The sequence below is a fragment of the Sarcophilus harrisii genome, chromosome 4, assembly GCF_902635505.1.
Source record: "Sarcophilus harrisii chromosome 4, mSarHar1.11, whole genome shotgun sequence".
Taxonomy (NCBI): Eukaryota; Metazoa; Chordata; class Mammalia; order Dasyuromorphia; family Dasyuridae; genus Sarcophilus; species Sarcophilus harrisii.
In genome coordinates, this window is record NC_045429.1 from 437,317,947 (window position 1) to 437,337,936 (window position 19,990).

At 44.0% G+C, this 19,990-nt stretch overlaps 1 protein-coding gene across 1 annotated transcript in view; it reads left to right on the top strand.

Annotated features, from left to right (window-relative positions):
* The first annotated feature begins 500 nt into the window (after positions 1–500).
* The window catches only part of ABR (ABR activator of RhoGEF and GTPase), a 271,256-nt gene continuing 251,766 nt past the window's right edge, over positions 501–19,990 (top strand). Inside the window, exon 1 of the mRNA XM_031967754.1 lies at positions 501–1,635. Within this exon, the coding sequence (XP_031823614.1) occupies positions 501–1,635 (1,135 nt within the window). The remainder of the gene's footprint in view (positions 1,636–19,990) is intronic.

Consider the following 19,990-nt stretch of genomic DNA (forward strand, 5'->3'; position numbering starts at 1 on the left):
TCCCACGGCGCGCCGCGCTAGGCGCCCCCGCCCCCCTCCCCCACAGCCGGACCCTGCCCCGCCTCCAGCGCCCAGCCCCCCACGGCGTCCTCGGGCCCTACAATCGCCGCAGCTGCAGCCGCTGCGCAGCTCAGGCCGGGAGGGGGCTTCAGTCGGCGGGCTGGGCGCCCGGCCTGGGCTGGCCGAGCCCCGAGGGGCGGGTCCCAGGGCCCCCCAGCCTCCGCCTCTGCCTCACCGGAGGGGCCGGGCCGCTTACGTCAGGGACCTGAAACGAAGAGAAAAAAAAAACACAAACGCAAGCCAGGCGGGAGCGGAAGGGGAAAAACTTTTTCTTCTCTTTTTCTCCTCGGGGTTGAAGTGCGGAGCGGAGGCAGAGGCGGTCGCGGGCTCGTCGCCGGGGAAGTCGGGGCCTCCGGGTGGTCCCGCCGCCGCGGCGCAGGCCCAGGCGAGGGCTCGGGCACGGGCTCCGGCAGCCGCGCGCCCCCCGCTCCCGGGCCAGCATGTGGGAGCCGGCGGACTTCGAGCGCCACTGGAGGGCCGAGTTCCCCGGGGAGCCGGTGCCCGCCATGCAGCTGGACTCGGTGCCGGCCATGGAGCTGGAGCTGGAGCGCTGCAAGCTCAACATGAAGCGGCTGCAACAGGTGCTGGCCGAGGAGAAGTTCAAAGTCATCTACCTGCAGACCGCCCTGGCCCGGGAGAAGCGGGGCTACGACTGCGACCGCTGGGGGGGCTGCGGCGGCGGCGGGGAGCACGGCGGCTCCGGCCCGGGCCCCGCGGAGCAGGAAAGGGAGAAGGAGGCGCCGGCCCCGGAGCTGCCCGAGCAGCCTCAGCCCGAGCAGCCTCAGCCCGAGCAGCCTCAGCCCGAGCCCCAAGCGGGGCCCGCCACGGCGGACAGCGGCCCGGGCGGCCCCGCCGCAGCCCCCCCGGTCAGGTCTCCCCACTATGTCAACCTGGAGTTTCCTGCGTGGCTGGGGGCGCCCGGGGAGGGGGGCGCCGTGCGGAGCCTGACTGCCGCCATCCACCACCAGCTGCAGCAGCCGCAGCTGCTCCTGAGGCCCCGGGAGGAGCCCCAGTCCGAGCCCGAGCCGGAGCGCTCCCCCGGGGATGCCCGGCAGCCCGAGGAGCCCGTGGAGCAGTTCCCGGTCCTGGTCACCCCGGCCCCCGGCGCCAGCCCGGAGGAAGGCGAGGAGCTGTCCCCCGGGGAGCCCGAGGCCCTGGGCGCCGCCGACGAGGGCGGGGACAGCAGCGACCACGACTTCGAGGTGGTGGATCTGAACGAGAAATTCGTCCTGGGGCACCTGCTGCTAGCACCCTGCCGCTTCCTGCCCCGCGAGGACGCGCCCGAGAAGCCCCTCCGGGCAGGGAGCCCCCACCGCTGGCTGCACCTGATAGGGGGCAAACGGCACCGGCGAAGCCGGGACCTGGACCAGCTGGAGGCGGAGGGCAAGGACGGGCGGTGCTCACCCCTGCCTCCGGAGGACCCCCACTCCCGCGGGGCCCGGGAGCATCTCCCGCCCTGGAGGCGCAAGAGGTTCTTGGGGGTGCCAGGGCGAGACTCGCCGGGCCATAGCTCCCCAGAGAGGGGCAGCGACTGCAGCTACAACAGCTCGGACCACGAGGATGTCTCCTCCGCAGGTAGGCTCGTTGCTCGTCCACCGGGCCCCCCTTCCTTCCACCCTCTCCTGGGAAGACTTCCTCTGGACACTGTGCTCGCCTGTCTTTTAGCTGTCATCTACCTCAGGCCGGGACATTTAACCTCTTGGGGTGGGCTTAAAAGAGCTCAGATGTTTGTGGCTGGGGTGAGTTTGTGGAACTACGGGAGATCTCTAACAGATTTGGCTTAAGTGTGCTGCTGGGGCTTGCTCCCCCAGCTCTCTGAGGCGCCTCACGGCTCTGTTTGGTGGTCTAGCGGGGAGCTCTTTCTGAGTGCTGCTGCCGCCCTTCAAAGCCCTCCGTACCTCTCAATTGGGCAATTGCAGCAGTCTGGGAATCGATCACTTTTTTCTCTCTAGACATCTTTCTGGCAGATTAATCGGCCTCGTTATGCCATTCATCAGTATTTATCTATCCATCTATCAGCATCTATCCCTCAGACCCATCTCAGGCTTACCATTGTTTAGATAACAAGGTCTAACTCCATTGAGTAGTCAGTCATTCAAGGCCTTTCACTATCCGACGTCACCAGGGCTTTCCAGACTTACATCATTATACCCTTCTAGATTCCCTAAGCGCTGTCCAAACTGGTTTGCTGATAGCTGGTTTCTTTGGCCTCCCTCCCTTTGGGTTATTTTTCCTCCTTCCCCTTTCTGCCTTGGGAAATCCTGTTCATCCTTCAGGCTCACATGCTATCTTCTCCAGGAAGCTCTCCTAGATTTCACCATCTGGAAGTGACTTCTCCTCGCTCTCTCATAGCACACTGTCCCTTTTTTAGACTGCTCATGCTTTGCTAGCTAGTTCACTGAGAATACATCTCATCTTCCTCCAAATACTGTAACCTCAAGGGCTTGGCCTTGTATCTCTTTGCAACTCCTATGACAAACAGGGTGCTAGTCACTGGTCTAAGTCCCTGCTTGTTAAACTGTGCTTTGTGACTCCATGTGGGGTGTTGAAACTGAATGGGGGGGTCACAAAATTATCATTTATTTTCAGTAAATGTTTGATTTATACACCTATTTTATATTCCTATACGCCCAGAGGTCACATAAAAATTTCTCAGAAGGGGAGATGACTGAAAACCATTACATTGAATTCCCAGTCCCTATATTTATGCACACCTGCATCTTTGATTTCCTTCACAAGCTAATTGTACAATAATTCAGAGTCTGATTCTTTTTGTACAGCAAAATAATGTTGTGGTCATGTATACTTATTGTGTATCTAAGTTATATTTTAATATATTTAACATCTACTGGTCATCCTGCCATTTAGGGGAGGGGGTGGGAGGGGGTAAGAGGTGAAAAATTGGAACAAGAGGTTTGGCAATTGTTAATGCTGTAAAGTTACCCATGTATATATATCCTGTAAATTAAAGGCTATTAAATAAAAAAAAAAAAATTTCTCAGAAGGGGAAAAAGCTTAAGAAACCCTAAGTTGTATTTGTTGAATGGGTAACTATATGAATGAATGAGTTATTGGCAGTCAGAGTCAGGAAGGAGGTAGGAAGGTGAGCAGTTATGTGATTTATAGACTTTTCTGCCAATATTTGTGGATTGTTTGACTGTGACATAGGTAATAAAAGGCAGAGCTGAGATTCATCACCAGGCTGTATCCCCAAATCCATTCTTCTTTCCATTGTATCCCATCAGTCCATAGAAAAAGGATGATTTGGTGTGGAATTGGATCACATTGTGACTAGGGGCATAGGCTCTTGGAACCTGCTTCCGTTCCCGCATACTGAGGGGAAAGAACATTACCCATGCTGGGATGGTTCCAGAATCTCCATTATTAGATTTTATCTGGGTGAATCTGTATTTGAATGAAAAACTGTCTACTTTGCTAAAAGCACTTTTAGGGAGCCCATCAATTCATATGTTTTGATCAATTACACTTATTCATTAGCAGAGAATGGGCTGCATTTCCCATAGGTAACATTTCTTTGGCTTGGGCTGGGAACAATTTTATATGCCACTTTAGCTCAAAGGATAAAGGACAGGTTATTGTCAGATACCAAGGGGTCTCCAGTACTTCACTTATTTTCTAGCAAACTGTATGCTGTTGGTCCAGAGTAAGAGCTTGCTCTAAGCTCATCTGCTTCAGGAATTTCCTCGTGAATAATGGTCCATACTTCTAGAACCCTCAAAGGGTGCTGAATACTTTCCTCATACCAACCTGAGTGATGCAGGCTATGTGGGAGCTCATTCTACAGATGAGGAGACCCTGGCTCCTAGGGGAGATTCTGTCCCAGAGGTACAGGTCTAGCAAGTATCAGAGCTAGGAATCTCCAGGCATAATACTATTTCCACTGAACCCTGTGCCTCTTTTTTTTTTTTTTTTTTTTTTTTTTTTAAACACTGTGTCTCCTTTTCCGCTTCAGTGGCCAAATTTAAAGACCTTTTTTCAATCCTCATACTTTGGTACCTCTCAGTAGCATTTGCTCTTATTGAGCACCTTCTCCTTCTAGGATTTCTTTAGCTTTTCATGACATTGCACCATCCTAGTTCTCCCCCTTCTTTTTCTCCTTTGCTGGTTCTTCATCCATGTCATGATGACTAATCACCATGGGTGTTCCCCAAGGTACTAGCCTGGACCCTCTTCCCTTTTGGCTCTATACTGTCTCACTTGTCAATCTCGTTAGCATCCATGAATTCAGTTATCATCTCGATATCATCTAATGATTCCCAGGTCTCTGTATCCAACACTCTCTCTCTTCTGAACTACAGTCATCCATCTGGCTTTTGAACATTTCAAACTGGAGGTATTCACAAGTCCAGAACCAGACTCTATCTTTCCTTCCAAACTCTCTCTTCTTCTCAACTTCCCTTGTACTGTCCAGGGCACCACCATCCTCTCAGTCTCTCAGGTCTGAAACCATAGTGACATCCTTGAGTCCGAAATTTCATAACATGAATCCAATCTGTTGTCCAGTCTTTTCATTTATATCTTTGTGACATCTCCCATCTATACCTCATCTCTCTGCTCACACAGCCAGTGACACTGTACTGGCAACGGTTCTTACTACCTCTTCCTTGGACTATTACAGAAATCTTTTCATTGTTCTCTCTCACTCGTCTCTCCCTATTCTAGCTATGTAATTAGCCTGCCAAAGGTAAACTGAAGAGAGGCCAAAGACTAGAAGTTGCTTTTGCCAGTAGGAGGCTATTGCAATATTTTTCTCTCTCTTTTTTTAAAGAGGTCCTCCTGACTCCAAACCCAGTGCTTTATCCACTGTACCACCTAACTGTCCTGTTATTTCCATATTTCAATCCATTTTCCACTTACCTACCAAATCATTTTCCTAAGTGTAGGATCCTATCCCGCCATTTCCCCTTAATATCTCCAGGAAATGTTAGCAGTTTCTTCTTCTCTGTAGAAGCAAAATATAAAGTATTCTTTTAGTATTGAAAATACCCCATAAAGGACAGCTAGATGGTGCAGTGGATAGAGCATTAGCCCTGAAGTCAGGAAGACCAGAGTTCAAATACAGCCTCAGACAAGTAACACTTTGTAGCTGTGTAACTTTGGCAATTAACTCCAATTGCCTCGGAGTGGGGGGTGGGGAAGAGAAAAAGAAAATGCCCTATAAATTGCTTGCTTCCTACCTTCCAGGTTTCTCACGCTGTACTCCCTTTTGTGCTCTCAATGGTCCCCTGGGCTACTTGTCACTCAGGCTGCCCCATCTCTGACCCTACTCCTTCACTGCCTGTCCTTTGGGGCCTCCAGTGCTCTCCTGCCTCTCTACCTTTCTTAGTTTGCCTGGTATTCTTTAAGATTCGGCCCAAATTTATCTACTGCAGGTCTTTCCCAGACCCTTGACCTTCTCTAAGGTTAACTTCCATCTATTCTGTCTATATCTTCCAAGTCCGTAATTATTTCCTTATTGTATGTCCTCTTAGAATGGAAGCTGCTTGAGGTCAGGTACTGTTTCCTTCATATCCCCATTGCTTCCCACAGTGCCTGGTGCAGAGTAAGCATTTTACAAGTGCTTTTTGACCCACCTTAGTCCTGATCCTTCCATCTCCACTCATCTCTTTGACATTCTTTGAATACCTTAGCTTGGACTACTCCCCTGAGCATGTCCTGGCTCATGTCATTTTCTTACCGCATCACTATGTGTCCTATTTGCCCCTATTCATTGACAATTGATTAAGCTGTGTGAACCTGGGCAAACAGGGTTAAATGACTTGCTCAGAGTTAAATCTGAGTCTTGGGGGTCTCAGATTAAAAAAAAAAAAACGACAACAACTGGGTCCAGACTTTGTGATCCCATCTAGCTACATAAAAATAAATAATAGCTCCAAAAAATGAAAAATACATTGTATGTCTGCGCCCTAAAGGACAGAGACCATGTGTTCTACCTGATTCATTTTCTTTATATCTCCCAACCTTTTGAAATATAAAATACTATGGACAAGTGCTAGAGAAGAGAGAGAGGGAAAAAAACCTGAGATAATACCTTCCCTCATGGAGCTTATACGCCAATAGAGGTGTGTGTACATGTCATTTTAAGAGGGAAAGGGTATGTTGGAAGTTTAGGAAAAGCTGGTTGGTACCTGATATGAATCAGGAGAGAAGCTAAGGATGTTAAGAATCAGAAGTGAGAAGGGCAGATCTTCCAACCATGGGGTCAGCTTCTTTGACATAGAGAGTAGAAAGCTGTTTGCTGGGAAGCCACCTTACACTTGCTCCTCTCCCAGCTACTCATGCCTTTTTCCATCAACTCCTATATGTCTTTTTTTCCCTGAAGCAATTGGGATTAAGTGCTCAAGGTCACATAGCTAGGAAGTGTTAAGTGTCTGAGGTCAGATTTGAACTCGTGTCCTCCTGACTTCAGGGCTGGTGCTCTATCTGCTGCACCACCTAGCTGCCCCTCTTATGTCTTTTTAACATGGATGTGAATCCTCTATTAAAGGGTAAATTAACTGGTTTCGTCTTTGTATCCTCAATTAGCAGGACAGAGCTGGCATGCTAATAAATTCCTTTTGATTGTTTAAATGACCATAGTTTGTGTGAAATAAGTCTGGAAAGGTGCTGTCTAGATTCTAGGAGGCTTTAAAGGCCCACTTGAAGAGGCTGTATTTTGTCCTAGAGGCAAGAGAGAGCCACTGAAGATTTTTGAGTAAGGTAGTAAAATTGCCAGACTTATGAAAATAGGTGACTTGGATAGATGGAAAGAGGAGGAGGGAGAGGGATGGATGGAGAGAGAGACACACACACAGAGGGATGGACAGGCAGAGATAGAGAGACAGACAGAGGCAGGCAGAGAGAGAGAGAGAGAGAGAGAGAGAGAGAGAAACGGGGGAGGCAGACACACACATAAAAGAGAGGGGGGAGGAAGGGAGACAGGCAGGCAGAGACAGAGGGAGACAGACAGACAGAGAGACAGAGACAGACAGATACAGGCAGACAGAGACAGGTGGTGACAGACAGAGACGGAGGGAGACAGACAGAGAGACAGAGGGAGATAGACAAAGGGAGACAGGGAGACAGGTGATGACAGACAGACACAGAGGGAGACCCAGAGAGAGACAGACAGATAGAGGGAAACAGACAGAGACAGAGGGAGACAGGAAAACAGGCAGGCAGGCAGAAACAGACAGAGACAGGAAGACAGAGACAGGTGGTGACAGACAGAGAGACAGACGGAGAGACAGAGGGAGAGAGACAAAGGGAGACAGAGACAGGTGATTACAGAGACAGAGGAACAGAGAGAGAGAGACAAACAAAGGGAGACAGACAGAGACAGAGGGAGACAGGCAAATAGGCAGGCAGAGACAGACAGAGACAGGCAGAGACAGGCAGGCAGAGACAGAGTGAGACAGGCAGACAGACGCAGAGACAGACAGAGACAGGCAGAGACAGGCAGGCAGAGACAGACAGACACAGACAGACAGACACAGACAAATGGGGGAGGGAGAGAGAGTGAAGAGAACAAGAAGAGGAGGAGGAGGAGGAGGAAGGGGAGAGAGCATGAACGTGAATATAAGGATGATGGACAGGGAGGGAAAGTAGGAGATGATCCATTGATTATTGGTTCAAGTTCCTTGACTTAAATGGTAGAGGACAGGATCAAAAGCATAATAGAAGGCTTGGCACTAGAAGGAAGAATCCCTTTTTCTCAGAATGGCACAAAGGAGAAAAAAATGTAGGATGATATGGAGCAGTTTTGAAGTTGGGAGAAGAGGGGGCTTGGAGAACAAGGCTTTGACTTTAATCAGCAAGTAGGAGGTGACAACAGCTATTAAAAGGAAAGAGGAAGGGGCTGGCATCAGAGGCTTGAGGAGAGAAGAGAAGGTTTGAACAAAGCATATGAAGAGTTTGATAATAAGCACTCAAGTAGAAAGGCAAAAAATCATAAAACAGATTAAAGCAGAAGTGAGCAAAAAGTTCAGAGAGGAACACAATTATGGCAATTTTGTTGCTACCTTATTAAATTTAATAGACACTTGAAAATCAGTCGGATATAACAAATGCACAGTTTCACGCAGTTTTTTTTTTGTTCTTTATATATCAAAATGTTTGTTGGTGATTAAATTCATATTAAGAAAAAATTTTCAAAAAGAATGTGGGGGTGGAATGGGGAATAAAAGGTACCTCCCCTACTCCTTTTGCTCCAGTCTTTTACTTCACCTTCCCCCACCTCCTATACCTTGGTAGAATGTAAACATCTTGAGGGCAGGAAGTATTTCCTCTTTTGTCTTTGTAAGCCCAATACCTAGAAAACACATTTTGCTGTTCAGTTGTTTTTTAGTTGTGTCTGACTCTTCATGATGCCATTTAAGATTTTCTTGGCAAAGATACTGGAATAGTTTTAGCTTCTCCAGCTCATTTTGCAGATGAGGAAACTGAGGCAATCAGGGTTAAGTGACTTGCCCGGGATCACTTAGCTTATTAAATGTCTGAGGGCAGATTTGAATTCAGGAAGATACATTATCCTGATTTCAGACCAGGCACTATATTCATAGCATCACTTGCTTGACACATAGAGGGCCCTTCATTGTCAAATGATGGGCAGGAAATTCTTGTTCCCATCCAGATGACTCTTAGGATTAAAGACCTCGAGATGGAAGATCCAAAGATCATTTTGATTAACCCCTTCATTTTACAGATGAAGAAACTGAGGTCCCAGAGAATTAAGTTATTTGTCCCATGGCAGATTGCAAGTTGGAGGCACGATTTGAACCCTCCTGAGGGTTTCCTGAGGCTGCTTGGAATTGGTACCCTTCTGCTCATTCTTCAGCAAGGAAGTATATCCTTGCAGGATTTTACTAAAAGTGGTAATGAAGGGGGTGGGGAAGGATGTGGTAATTTGATTATCTTGAAGCCTTGACATTCTACCATCACACCCTCCTTCCTTCCCCATCACTCTAACCTCCACCCACTGTTTATGGCCTTAAATACTTGAACAAAGGTCAAGTCTGTAACCCAGAGCTTTGTTGCGCAATTTGAGTTTTATTTCAGAATCATAGTAAATATGGCTCAGCCTCCAGATGTGACCCTTCTTGTAAGGGGCCCCTTTTACTGAGGTGTTCTCTTAGTAGATATCATGAATCCCCAGCAGATTTCCAACCTGCCCTTATTCTATTTCCCCTGTCCCCAAGAAAACCAGCTTACATGAGTTAGCATTTCTGTATTTCCTGCCTTTTTTTTTTTTTTTTTTTTTTAAAGCATCCTGCTTTAGAAGATTGGGAAGGAGGTTTCTCAGGGAATTAAAACACAAATTACATCTTCCGGTAGACAATTAAAAGCCCTAAGCAGTTGGACTTGGGGAAGAGCTGAGAAAATGTCTCCAACCACTAAATTGAAGAAGTGGGGGACTCTCAGAGTAGAATATTGTATATATTGTCAGACACATTTCATGTCCTGGTTAGTTTTGCTGAACTCCTTTCCCCACCTCTATAATCTTTGGTACAGTAGATAGTTTGTTGGCTTAGAGGGATAACAAACAGAAATGAATGTGATATAAAACCAAAAGACATTAATTTAAAAAAATTAAAACCAAAAATAAAAGCCCAAGCAACCTCTTGGGTCTCGGTGTTTGACTAAATCATCTAATTTTAGTAACCTTTCAAGAGGGAGATCCGAGTACTACTTCTAATGAGGGGAAGAGCCTGTTAAGACCATCTCTTAGTCATAGGCAGGATTTCACTGTCACAGGTGAGAGTGACACTTTGTGTGTACCAAACAATATTTCCTTGGAGGTAAAAAAAGAAAGGAAGTGCCACAGACAGGTCACCATCTCCTTGGGCCTTGGTGTCCTTCGCTGTGAAATGAGGATTTTAGACCAGACAACCGCTAAGGCCCCATCTGGCTGGAGATCTCAGATCTTGTTTAGATTATAGATCACTTCCTGGCCATCCCTTGTCTACCCTTTGCTGCTTTTTCCCTTTGCAGCTCTAGTGTTCCTTTCTTCATTGTCTTCCTCTATTAGAATTTAAGCTCTATCAAGAGTATTCAGCTCATTGCCTGTAATACAGTTAATGCTGAATAAATACTTTTTAAAATTCAATCATTCTGGGGAGAGTTACCATGCTAGAATGAATGAAGGAGGAGGTGTAGACTCCTGGCTTAGGTGGAGGTACCTTCTAAAGTTTCTTCTATCAGTAGGATTCTAGAATTCTGGGCTCCTTTCCAGAGACCCAAATCTTCTGATAACTTAAGAGATGGCAGTATCCAATAAGTAAGAGCTAGTTTTCCTCAATGGGGGCTTCTTGTCCTCTCTCAGGAAGGGAGGGAAGGAAGGAGGGAGAAAGAAGAAAAGAAGGAAGGAAGGTTCTACCACGTACTCAAATGACTTCATTTCTAATTTATTGGGTTCCCCTTTCCCTTTCCTTCTAGTGAACAAGATTGTACCTCTTACCTCCCCTCTCTATTCCCCTGGGAAAGTTCTTCATGAATTCAGTGGGTGATTCTAAAGAACTTGAACTTCCAGTCCAGGAGACTGGGTTTTTCATCTGATTGTTATTTTCTTCATTCCCAGAGAATAAAACTGTGGAAAGAACATAGTCACAAATTTTGAGCTGGAATAGACCTAAGAGATCATTTGGTCCATCTCCTTACGTTACAGATGGAAAATTGAGACCCAGAATGGTTGTAATTGGTCTGGTGTCTTTTTGAATCAGACAAATGTGGGTACTTTCTCCCTTTCTCCCCACCAGCCCTGCTGCTCCTTCCCTGCCAGCATGAATGAACTAAGCAGAAGCATTTTTCTCCCTAAAGTGTATCTTTTGGCCTTTCTCCTTAGGGGCTGTGTCTGGCACAGAGGAAGTATTTAATAAATCCTTGTTGATTGATTGATTTCAAATCCTTCCATCCCTTGAATATACAACAGATAATTACAAAATTAAAGCTTTGTGATTATTTATACTCATCTAGCAGGTGGATGGCTGTTTGCAAGAGTTATGGAGATTGGATAAATGATCGCCAAAGGAAAAAGCAATATAATGGGCATTCATTAAGTGTTGGAACTGTGTTAGACACTGGGGACACTGAGGCAGGACAGCATATGTTGAGTAATAGAACAGAACAGTAATACCGAGCCCTTGCCATAAAGAATCTTTCATTCTCTGGATGGAAAGGGGAGGGGGATGTTTTCATTTTGTCTTTGTGTACCCAACACCCCACACAATGCCTGGCACATAATGGGAGAGAAAGGTAGAGCTCAGACTTGTGATTTCTTTGTTGGAGATGAGAAAGCTTCCTCTGCTAATTCCTGTCAGTGGCTTCCCTACAACTCACCATGCTGTCTTAAAAAGTTGTCTGAGGCATTGTAAGGCTATATGACTCGTTTAGGTTGAAGGGCTCGCACTCTTATGTTCCAGAAGAATCCGATAAAATAAACAGAATTGTTTAGCTTAGAGAGAAGAAGAATTAGAGAGAACATGATAATAATAATGGCTGGCATTTACATAGAGTTTTCTGCTTTGCAAAATACTTTAAAAATACAATTTCATTATATCCTCACAATGACATTGGAAGGTGGGATTTATTTATTTTTCTCTTTAAAAAATTTCAATAATAACTTTTTATTTTTCCAAATACATGCAAAGATCATTTTCAACATTCACGCCTGTAAAACCCTATGTTCCACATTTTTCCCTCCCTTTTCTCCTTCCCCCTAGATAGCAATCAATACACTGTAGGTTAAACATGTGCAGTTCTTCTATATATATTGCCAAATACATATACATGTTGCACAAGAAAAATGAGATCAGAAGGGAGGGGGAAAAAGAGAGGGTGGAAAAAACCCCAAGCAAACAAACACCACCCCCACCAAAAAAAAAAAAAAAAAAAAAAAAAGCTAAAAACTCTCTGCTTTGATCCACATTCACTCTCAATTTCTCTCTGGATGTGGATGGCTCTTTCCAACACAAGTCTATGGGAATTACTTTGAATCATGTCATTGTTGAAAAGAGCTAAGTGGGAGGTAGGGTTTTTTATTGACTTATTTTACAGATGAGGAAGCTGAGGCAGGGAGGTTAAGTGACCAGCTAGTGACTGGTTTGAGTTGAAATTTGAACTCAAGCCTTCCTCGGTCCATTTTGGTGCCTATCTATGTGATAACTGACTTGGTATATTTGGAAAATTTATCATTTAGAAGACTGACTACATTGGTTCTCTTTAGTCTCCAAGGATAGAAACAGGAGCTATGAGTGAAAGTTGCAAAGAGTCAAATTTCCCAAAGTGAAATAAGGTGTCTCAGGCCTCTAAAACTGATGACCACTGGATGACCACTTACTGGTTCTGAGTAGGGATTCCTTTTGAGAATGGATTAGATTAGATGGTGGCTAAAATCTTTGATCTTACAAATTCAAATCCTGTGATATAAATCAGAGACAATTCTTTTTTTTTTTTTTTTTTAAGAGTTGAGAAGATGGGCTTTCTTTTTTAATTAAAGCTTTTTTATTTTCAAAATATATGCATGGATAATTTTCAACATTCACTCTTTCAAAACCTTTTTTTCCCCTTCCTTCCTTCCACCCCCTCCCCCAGACAGAACTGATCCAATATGTTAAACATATGCAATTCTTCAATATGTTTCCACAAATATCATGTTGCATAGGAAAAATCAGATCAAAAAGGGAAAAAAATGAGAAAGAAAACAAAATGCAAGCAAGCAACAACAAAAAAGGGCAAAAATACTATGTTGTGGTCCACACTCAGTTCCCACAGTCCTCTCTTTGGATATAGATGTTCTTTCTATCACAAGACCATCATCTCATTGTTGAAAAAAGCCCCATCCATCAGAATTGATCATCATAAAATCTTGTTATTGCCTCGTGTAATGATCTTCAGGTTCTTTTTATTTTGCTTAGCATCAGTTCATGTAAGTCTCTCCTGGCCTTTCAGAGACAATTCTTAAATTAGTTCCTAAACCATATCCGTCTACCACATGATGCTGTCTGTGTTTCATTGTGGGGCATATTGTAGGTGCTTAATAAGGTCTTTTTGATTAATTAAACACATAAAGAGTTGTATATATGCCTGATAATTTTAAGATGAACAGGAGAGACAACTTTGGTCCTTTTTATGCCCAAGAGGATCCTCCTTAAACTACAAGACATCTAGGTCTCTTCATAGCATAGGATCTATAGCACTTAGTACAGTTTCTGGTCAATGTAGTCTCTTAATTGTTGTTGTAGTTTGATCATGATGTCGGGGAGGTGATGCCATGACATGGAAGTGAATTGGATTTAAGTGAGGTGGGAAGTGCAAAGTCACCAGTCTCATTCTCTCTTCCAAAGTTATCTGGGTCTGTGGCCAGATATAGATCGGGACAACTGGAGATGGCCTTGGATGCAGAGGGAGACCTTAGCCTTTTTGAGCTCTTTAAACATCATTTAAACATTTACATTTTAAGTTTAATTAAATTAATAATAATAATAATTAATAAATTTACTTAAATCAAACATTTAAACAACAGTTCTTACTGACTTCATAGGAAGTTAGGACTCCTGATTTTTCTTTTTTCTTTTCTTTTCTTTCTTTGTTTCTTGTGTGTGTGTGTGTGTGTGTGTGTGTGTGTGTGTGTGTGTAAGGCAAGTGTTAAGTGTCTTGCCCAAGGTCGCACAGCTAGGAAGTATTAAGTTTCTGAGAACAGATTTTAACTCAGGTCGTCCTAACTTCAGGGCTGGTGCTCTATCCACTGTGCCACTTAGTTGCCCCCAGGCTCTTGATTTTCCCTTTCTAAAAGATGTTGCTACTGTTCTTCACACAGCCAAAAGTAGTTGCATTTCAATGAGACTATGATTTTTTTTATTCATATTATAGCCTAACTTAATTCCTATCAGACAGACTAAATTTCTCAGCATGGCCTTCAAGGCCCTCACACTCGAGCTCCATTATATCCATCAGACCTTTTTCCCCATTAATAACTCATCTTATTATAGTGAGATGTGTCCTTTCAAAAGAGTTCCATTTCCTCTGAGTCACCTTATCATTTATACTCTTACATAGTACACATCTATGCTACTACTTTGGATACATTTACACTCTTTACATTGTATACAACCACATTTGTGTGGTATACACTCACACTGACACAGTGTGTAGATATTTACTCTATTATCATGCAGCAAAACTTCATTAGTTCTTTCCCTGGAAATGGATGTTTCATCATGAGTCCTTTTAAATTCAAATCGATTTGGACTATGGTTAGATCCATTCAAAGTTAAACTGACAGTGAATTAATGTGCCTATCTTTCCAAAGTCTTCCAATACTTACTGTTCCTGGTTTGGGGTCATCTTTGCCAATTTTTAGGGTATGAGATAAAATGTAAATTATGTTTTTGATTCACACTGCTCTGAAGAACTTTGTGCAGATGATTTAATAGCCAGAATCACGCCCTCCACACCCATGATTCCTTCTCTACTCTGGTGTGGTAGGCCCTAATCACGGGTTATTGAGGTACCATGACTGCTTACACTGTTTTGGAAAATAGTCTCCTGTTTATGTACATTTGCTGGACTTAGATCAAAACAGCCCTGTTCCCCATCTGGTTCTTCTTACCCATTTTTTTATAAACTGTATAACTTCATTTAAAACCAAAATAGTCTCCCTTATTATTTTTCCACTGGTACGTCCTGCATGATTCTGCTGCACTGTGCTGTGTCATTGTCCTGTACCTCTACCTCTGAGGTTACCATGCAGGAAATCTGCATCCTGGCAGCCTTGGGGCTGGAGCTTTGGGTTCTCATGGTGCAGCTGGTTGTTAGCTTCAGCCTGCCTGAGTGAGACAAGCAAGGGAACTGTCTCAAGCCTAGGGCACAGCTAACAGCTGCAAAACAAATATGGTTTTGGTTTTTGTTCTTAATCATTGCATTGATTCTTAGAAATGATTTAGAATAGTTTCCAGCATTAAAAAACACAAAAAATTAACAACATATCAATACGAAATTGGGGAGAGGATTGTATTTAGAAAGACTAGGGAGTCCTGGCTCAGTCACTTGGTTCCTCGGGGCAGAACCAGAAGGACACCTGGGCCAAGCTAGAAAGATCTCAACTAAGAAAGTAGAGAAGGTTTCAATTTCCCAACTGATTCTCACAACCTCTGCGATTTAGGGAAAGTCATTTAACCTTTTGAAATCCTAATATCCTCATGTATAAAATGAGACACTTAGATCTTATCTCTAAGGTCCCTTACAGATTTAAATCTTGGACCTAAGCTTGATGTATATGTTATTGGTAGAGATGGAACTTCAGCTGAGATGTTGGGCAAGTTATACTATTCAGGGCCTTGTTTTTCATTTGTAAACTGAGGATTGGCTGAGTGGGTGGAAGAATGCCTCTTCCCTTCTATGAACTAAAAGTTCTGTTGGCTCATTCTAAACACTGAAGGCTCTTGGACTAGACCAGCTGTCTTCCCCATCCTCCTGCCTGCACCTAGGCAAAAGTGAGGAGTAGGTGGTTTGTCTTAGACATGTTTTCATCCTTTCCCTCTGTTCTTCTCTCTATTGGTTATTTTGCTGGTTCTTGAGAAGGTGTGTGTGTGTGTATAAGAGAGATAGAAAATGTATATGTGTGTTACAGAGAGACAAAGAATATGTGTATGTATGTAGGTGTGAGAATGTGTATGTGTGTAAGAGAGAGTTTGTGTGTGTGTGTATGTATGTGAGAGGGGGGGTATAAGAGAGACAATGTATGTGTGTGATAAGAAAGACAAAGATAAAGTATGTGTATCGATGTGAGAATGTGTACATGTGTTTGTGTGTGAGTGAATGAGAGAGAGAAAGGAGAGAGGAGAGAATGTGTATATGTGGTGGGAGGAATATATTTGGTAGTTGGGTTCCCAGTCCAACCCACAAAACACTACTATAATGTGGCTGAAGTATTATATTACTGTACAATAAATAATGATGGGAGCTCTCCATGGAAGTTGTGCCATACATTCTCTTTGCCAAGTATCACTTATAAAAACCCTTAAAATATAATACTCTTAAAAAAAAAGCAGTCTTATTGATTAAATAAGTTTATTTAGGCTGACCTGAGAATTTAACTGATACGGGCATATACTAGTATAACTAGTATACCAGTCTTTGGAGGGGGAATCTATTCCATATTTCAAAAAGCCAGCTTAGAAGACTTCTGGAAATAGTAAGTTGGTTGGACTGCTGTAGTGCTGTGCTAGATAGAGCTGGTGGCTTGGGGGTTTATGGTTGGTAAAGGTTTTCCCTCCTTTACTGGTGATACTTTTGGCAGCTCCAGACCTTTTTGCTCAGAAGAGTTCAGCAAATATTCATTCTTCAAAAACCCTAAGTTTTGGTTAAGTGGGCTTGTGTCAAAACAGCCCAACCAGGAAAGTAAAGAGAGTACCTCTGAAGGGGAAGGGAATGTTAGTCCTGGACGGTCAATTGGCTCCCAAGAGCTGCCCACAAAGGATCAGGATGCTCTTCCACGTTCATCCCTGACCTGTGGCCATCCCCTTTTGAAGGCTGCTCTTAATGAAGGCTCAAATATATACAAAGGTATAGAAAGAGCTGATAAGAAAGCCCTTGGAGAATGAAGAGGTATTGTGGGACTAGAGCAAGGCTGATAAGTAAAAAGGAATTGGCTGGAGCCTGGAAACTTGGGAGCTCATGAGCCTGACTTCTGATTCCTGGGAAAATGACATTATTGAAAGTTTAGTTTGTAAGCATTTACTAAGAACCCTAATAACTTCACGAAGAACAAGCATCACCAAACCTACCTCCCTTACTTTTTGTCAGTGGTGGGAAGCAGTACTTTAGCCCATGCTGTATATTTAGATTTTAGTCAAATACTTAGGAGAATCATGCCAGCGAGATGGGGGGGTGGGGGTGGGGGTGGACAGGGGAATGATTTGGAATCACCTCCAAGAGTGGTTGCCCCCATGTTGATTTGAACACAGAGCAAGGTCTCCAATGAATGACTGGATAAATAAAGTGTTTATTAAGTAACTAGTATGTGAAAGGAGCTCTCTAGTCAATGGGGTTACAGGTACAGAAATAAGACTGTACCTGCCCTCAAGAAGTTTACAGTTTAATAGGAAGATCCAACCCAAATATAAGACTGGGTATAAGGGACAAATGTTTTGATTTGGATTGTCACAGTGATAGTGAGTAGAGCCTTATGGCGTCGCTTGCTCCTGTCTGAGTTTTTGTGACATCTCTTGGGTTTCTCCCTTTATTGTCTGACTCCTCCTTGTTCTCCTCTGCAGATTCATTATCTATATTTATGCTCCATGACTGTGGATATTCTTTGAAATTCTGCCCTGGGGCCTCTTTTCTCTCTCTTAAGGATTTCCTTAGCTCCTTTGCTTTCAGTTGTCTATTTTGGCCCCAATCACTCTCCTGAATTGCAGTCCCAAGTGTATATTAAACATTGCACAGTAGATGTCTTTGGCTGCTTCCCCTGCCTTCAGAACCTTTCTCTTTCTGATCATCATTATCCTTTCAGTCAATCAGGTCCAGAACCTCTCTCTCATCCCACATGTCCCATCCATCGCCTCCTCTTATTTTTCTTTCCCTTTTTCTTCCATATGTCTCTCTCTCTTTACTCGGTCTCCACTTTAGTTCAGACTCTCCTAGACTTCACAACAGCCACTAATTGTTCTTCCTGTCTTAAGTGTCTCCAGGTTCCAATCCATCTTCCACACTAAAGTGATTTTCCTAAAGCACAAGCCTGATTATGTCACTCCCTACTCAATAAACGCCAATGTCTCTCTGCTGCCTCTGGGATCAAATATAAACTTTAATAAGCTTTTCTAACTTAGCCCCAACCTACTTTTCTAACCTTATCATATACACTAATCCCTTAAGGGCCTCTCTGGTCTTGCCAAACTGTCTGTCTTGCTTTTTCTCATGCATGACACTCAATTCTATTTCTATGCTTTTGCTGTGCCAGAAATGCCCTCCCTTCTCCCCTCTGCCTCTGCAAATTCCCTGTTCTTTTCAGAATTCATTGTAAACATCACTTGCTCTATGAAGCCTTTCCTGATTCCCCCAAGTTGCTAGTTACTTTGTATTTTAAATGTTTTAAAGTATTTATATATGTATGTATTGCCTCCATTGTATTGCCTCCATTGCTTGAATGTAAGCTTCTTGAGGGCAAGGAGGGGTTCATTTTTGTGCTCTTTTGTACCCTTAGCACCTTGCATCCTACCTGACATGTATTAGGTAATACTTCTTGATTGATTGATTCCAATAGCAATAGTAACATTAATTTGATTTCTGTTCTCAGAGCAAGAGTTGGAAAGGATATGTGTTTCAAAGGCAGGGGGAGGGGACGTATGGGAGATAGTACCAACATTGAAACATAGTCTGGATAATAAGATGTATGTATTCAATGGCTCTTGGTTTCTCGGTGGGTAGCTAAATGGGATGGAAAGTATGGGATCAGCTGCAGAGAGGTTAGGTGACTGGCACAGCTTTGGGGCAGTAATTTAATCTGGGGCACCACCATGGTGGAGCTTGGTCCTCTGAGGTCTGTATCTGAAGTTGCTATGCCTGGTAGGGAGAAATGGAACAGCAGAGGATCAGATGGCAAGATAGCTGTTCTGGGGAGAGGCTGTTTTCCTGGATAGAATGCAATTTGGAGGGCCTGAAAGCTCTCTCTTTGGTCCTGGACTATTTTGATGTTTTGATTATTTGGATGAAGGCTTGTTTAATCCAATTTATAGGTAACAAAAAGCTGGGACAAATACCTATTGTGCTGGATGTTGGAACCAGGATCCAGAAAAACCTTTTCAAAGCAAGGATGATGAATGGGTCCCATGGGATGCAATTTATAGGAAGAAAGCGAAGTTCTGCATTTTGGTTCAAAAACTCAATTTTGAAAATGCAGAATGGATTTACGGAGGTTAAATAAGGAGAAGGGTAGTTTTCTTGGACTAGAAGACTATTTTTTCCCTAAAAGATGAGTTGATAATATGATGTAGAAGCTAATGGAATCCTAGGTCAATCAGAACACAGGAGTGAGAAGGGCAATAATGTGACACATCCGGATCATTTGGGTTGTCTTGGGTACTTAGTTTAGAAAGGACGTTGACAAGCTGTAGTGTCCAAAGATAACTAGGACACAGGACAGCCTGGGAATTAGGGGTGTTTAGCTTGGAGAAGATTTCAGGGCAGACACTTTAACTTTCCTTTAGTACTTGAAAGGCTGTTGCAAGGATAAGGGATTAGGCTTGTTTTCTTTGGCCCTAGAAAGACCAGGAGCAGATTGGTGGGTGCCTCAAAGGCACATCTAGGATTGAGGTCAGGAAGAACTTCCTAAAATTAAAGCTGCCTGAAAGTTCAATGGGCCGCTTGGAGATGGGAGTTTCAGTGGCAACTGGTTGCCCACAAACTGGGGGCATATGTTATAAAGAATATTCTTGAATGGTACAGTTTATACTTGGTGATTTTTTTTGGGGGGGTCCCTTCCAATCAGTGGAAAATAACCACATCAGCATTAAGCTTGGCTAGTTTCCCTATTCTTCTACCAAACCTTGCATAATTACAATGTAAGTCCATAAGAGCAGAGAGGGGATGGATTCTCCAGTACCTGGCAGGATTCCCCCATCACAGTAGGTGCATAAAACAGGCTTGATGATGGATTGTTTTTCTAGCTTCCCCCCCTGAATTCTTCTTGCTCTGCTCCAAGCTTGTGAAAGTTGAGGGTGGAGGAGGCTGGGAGCACTGAGTAGTACTAGAGGAACATGCCTACGGCTGGAATAAGTTGCCAGGGTAAAAGGCTGGAGCCATGGCTCTTTGCCATTCATGCCCCTAAACCCCACAGAAATCTGAGTACTGTGCAGCATGGCTGCTTTGAATAATCCACAAGGATGTGCAGCAGAGCATCCAGTTACACAAGTAACTCCCAGCTTTGGGCTGGTGT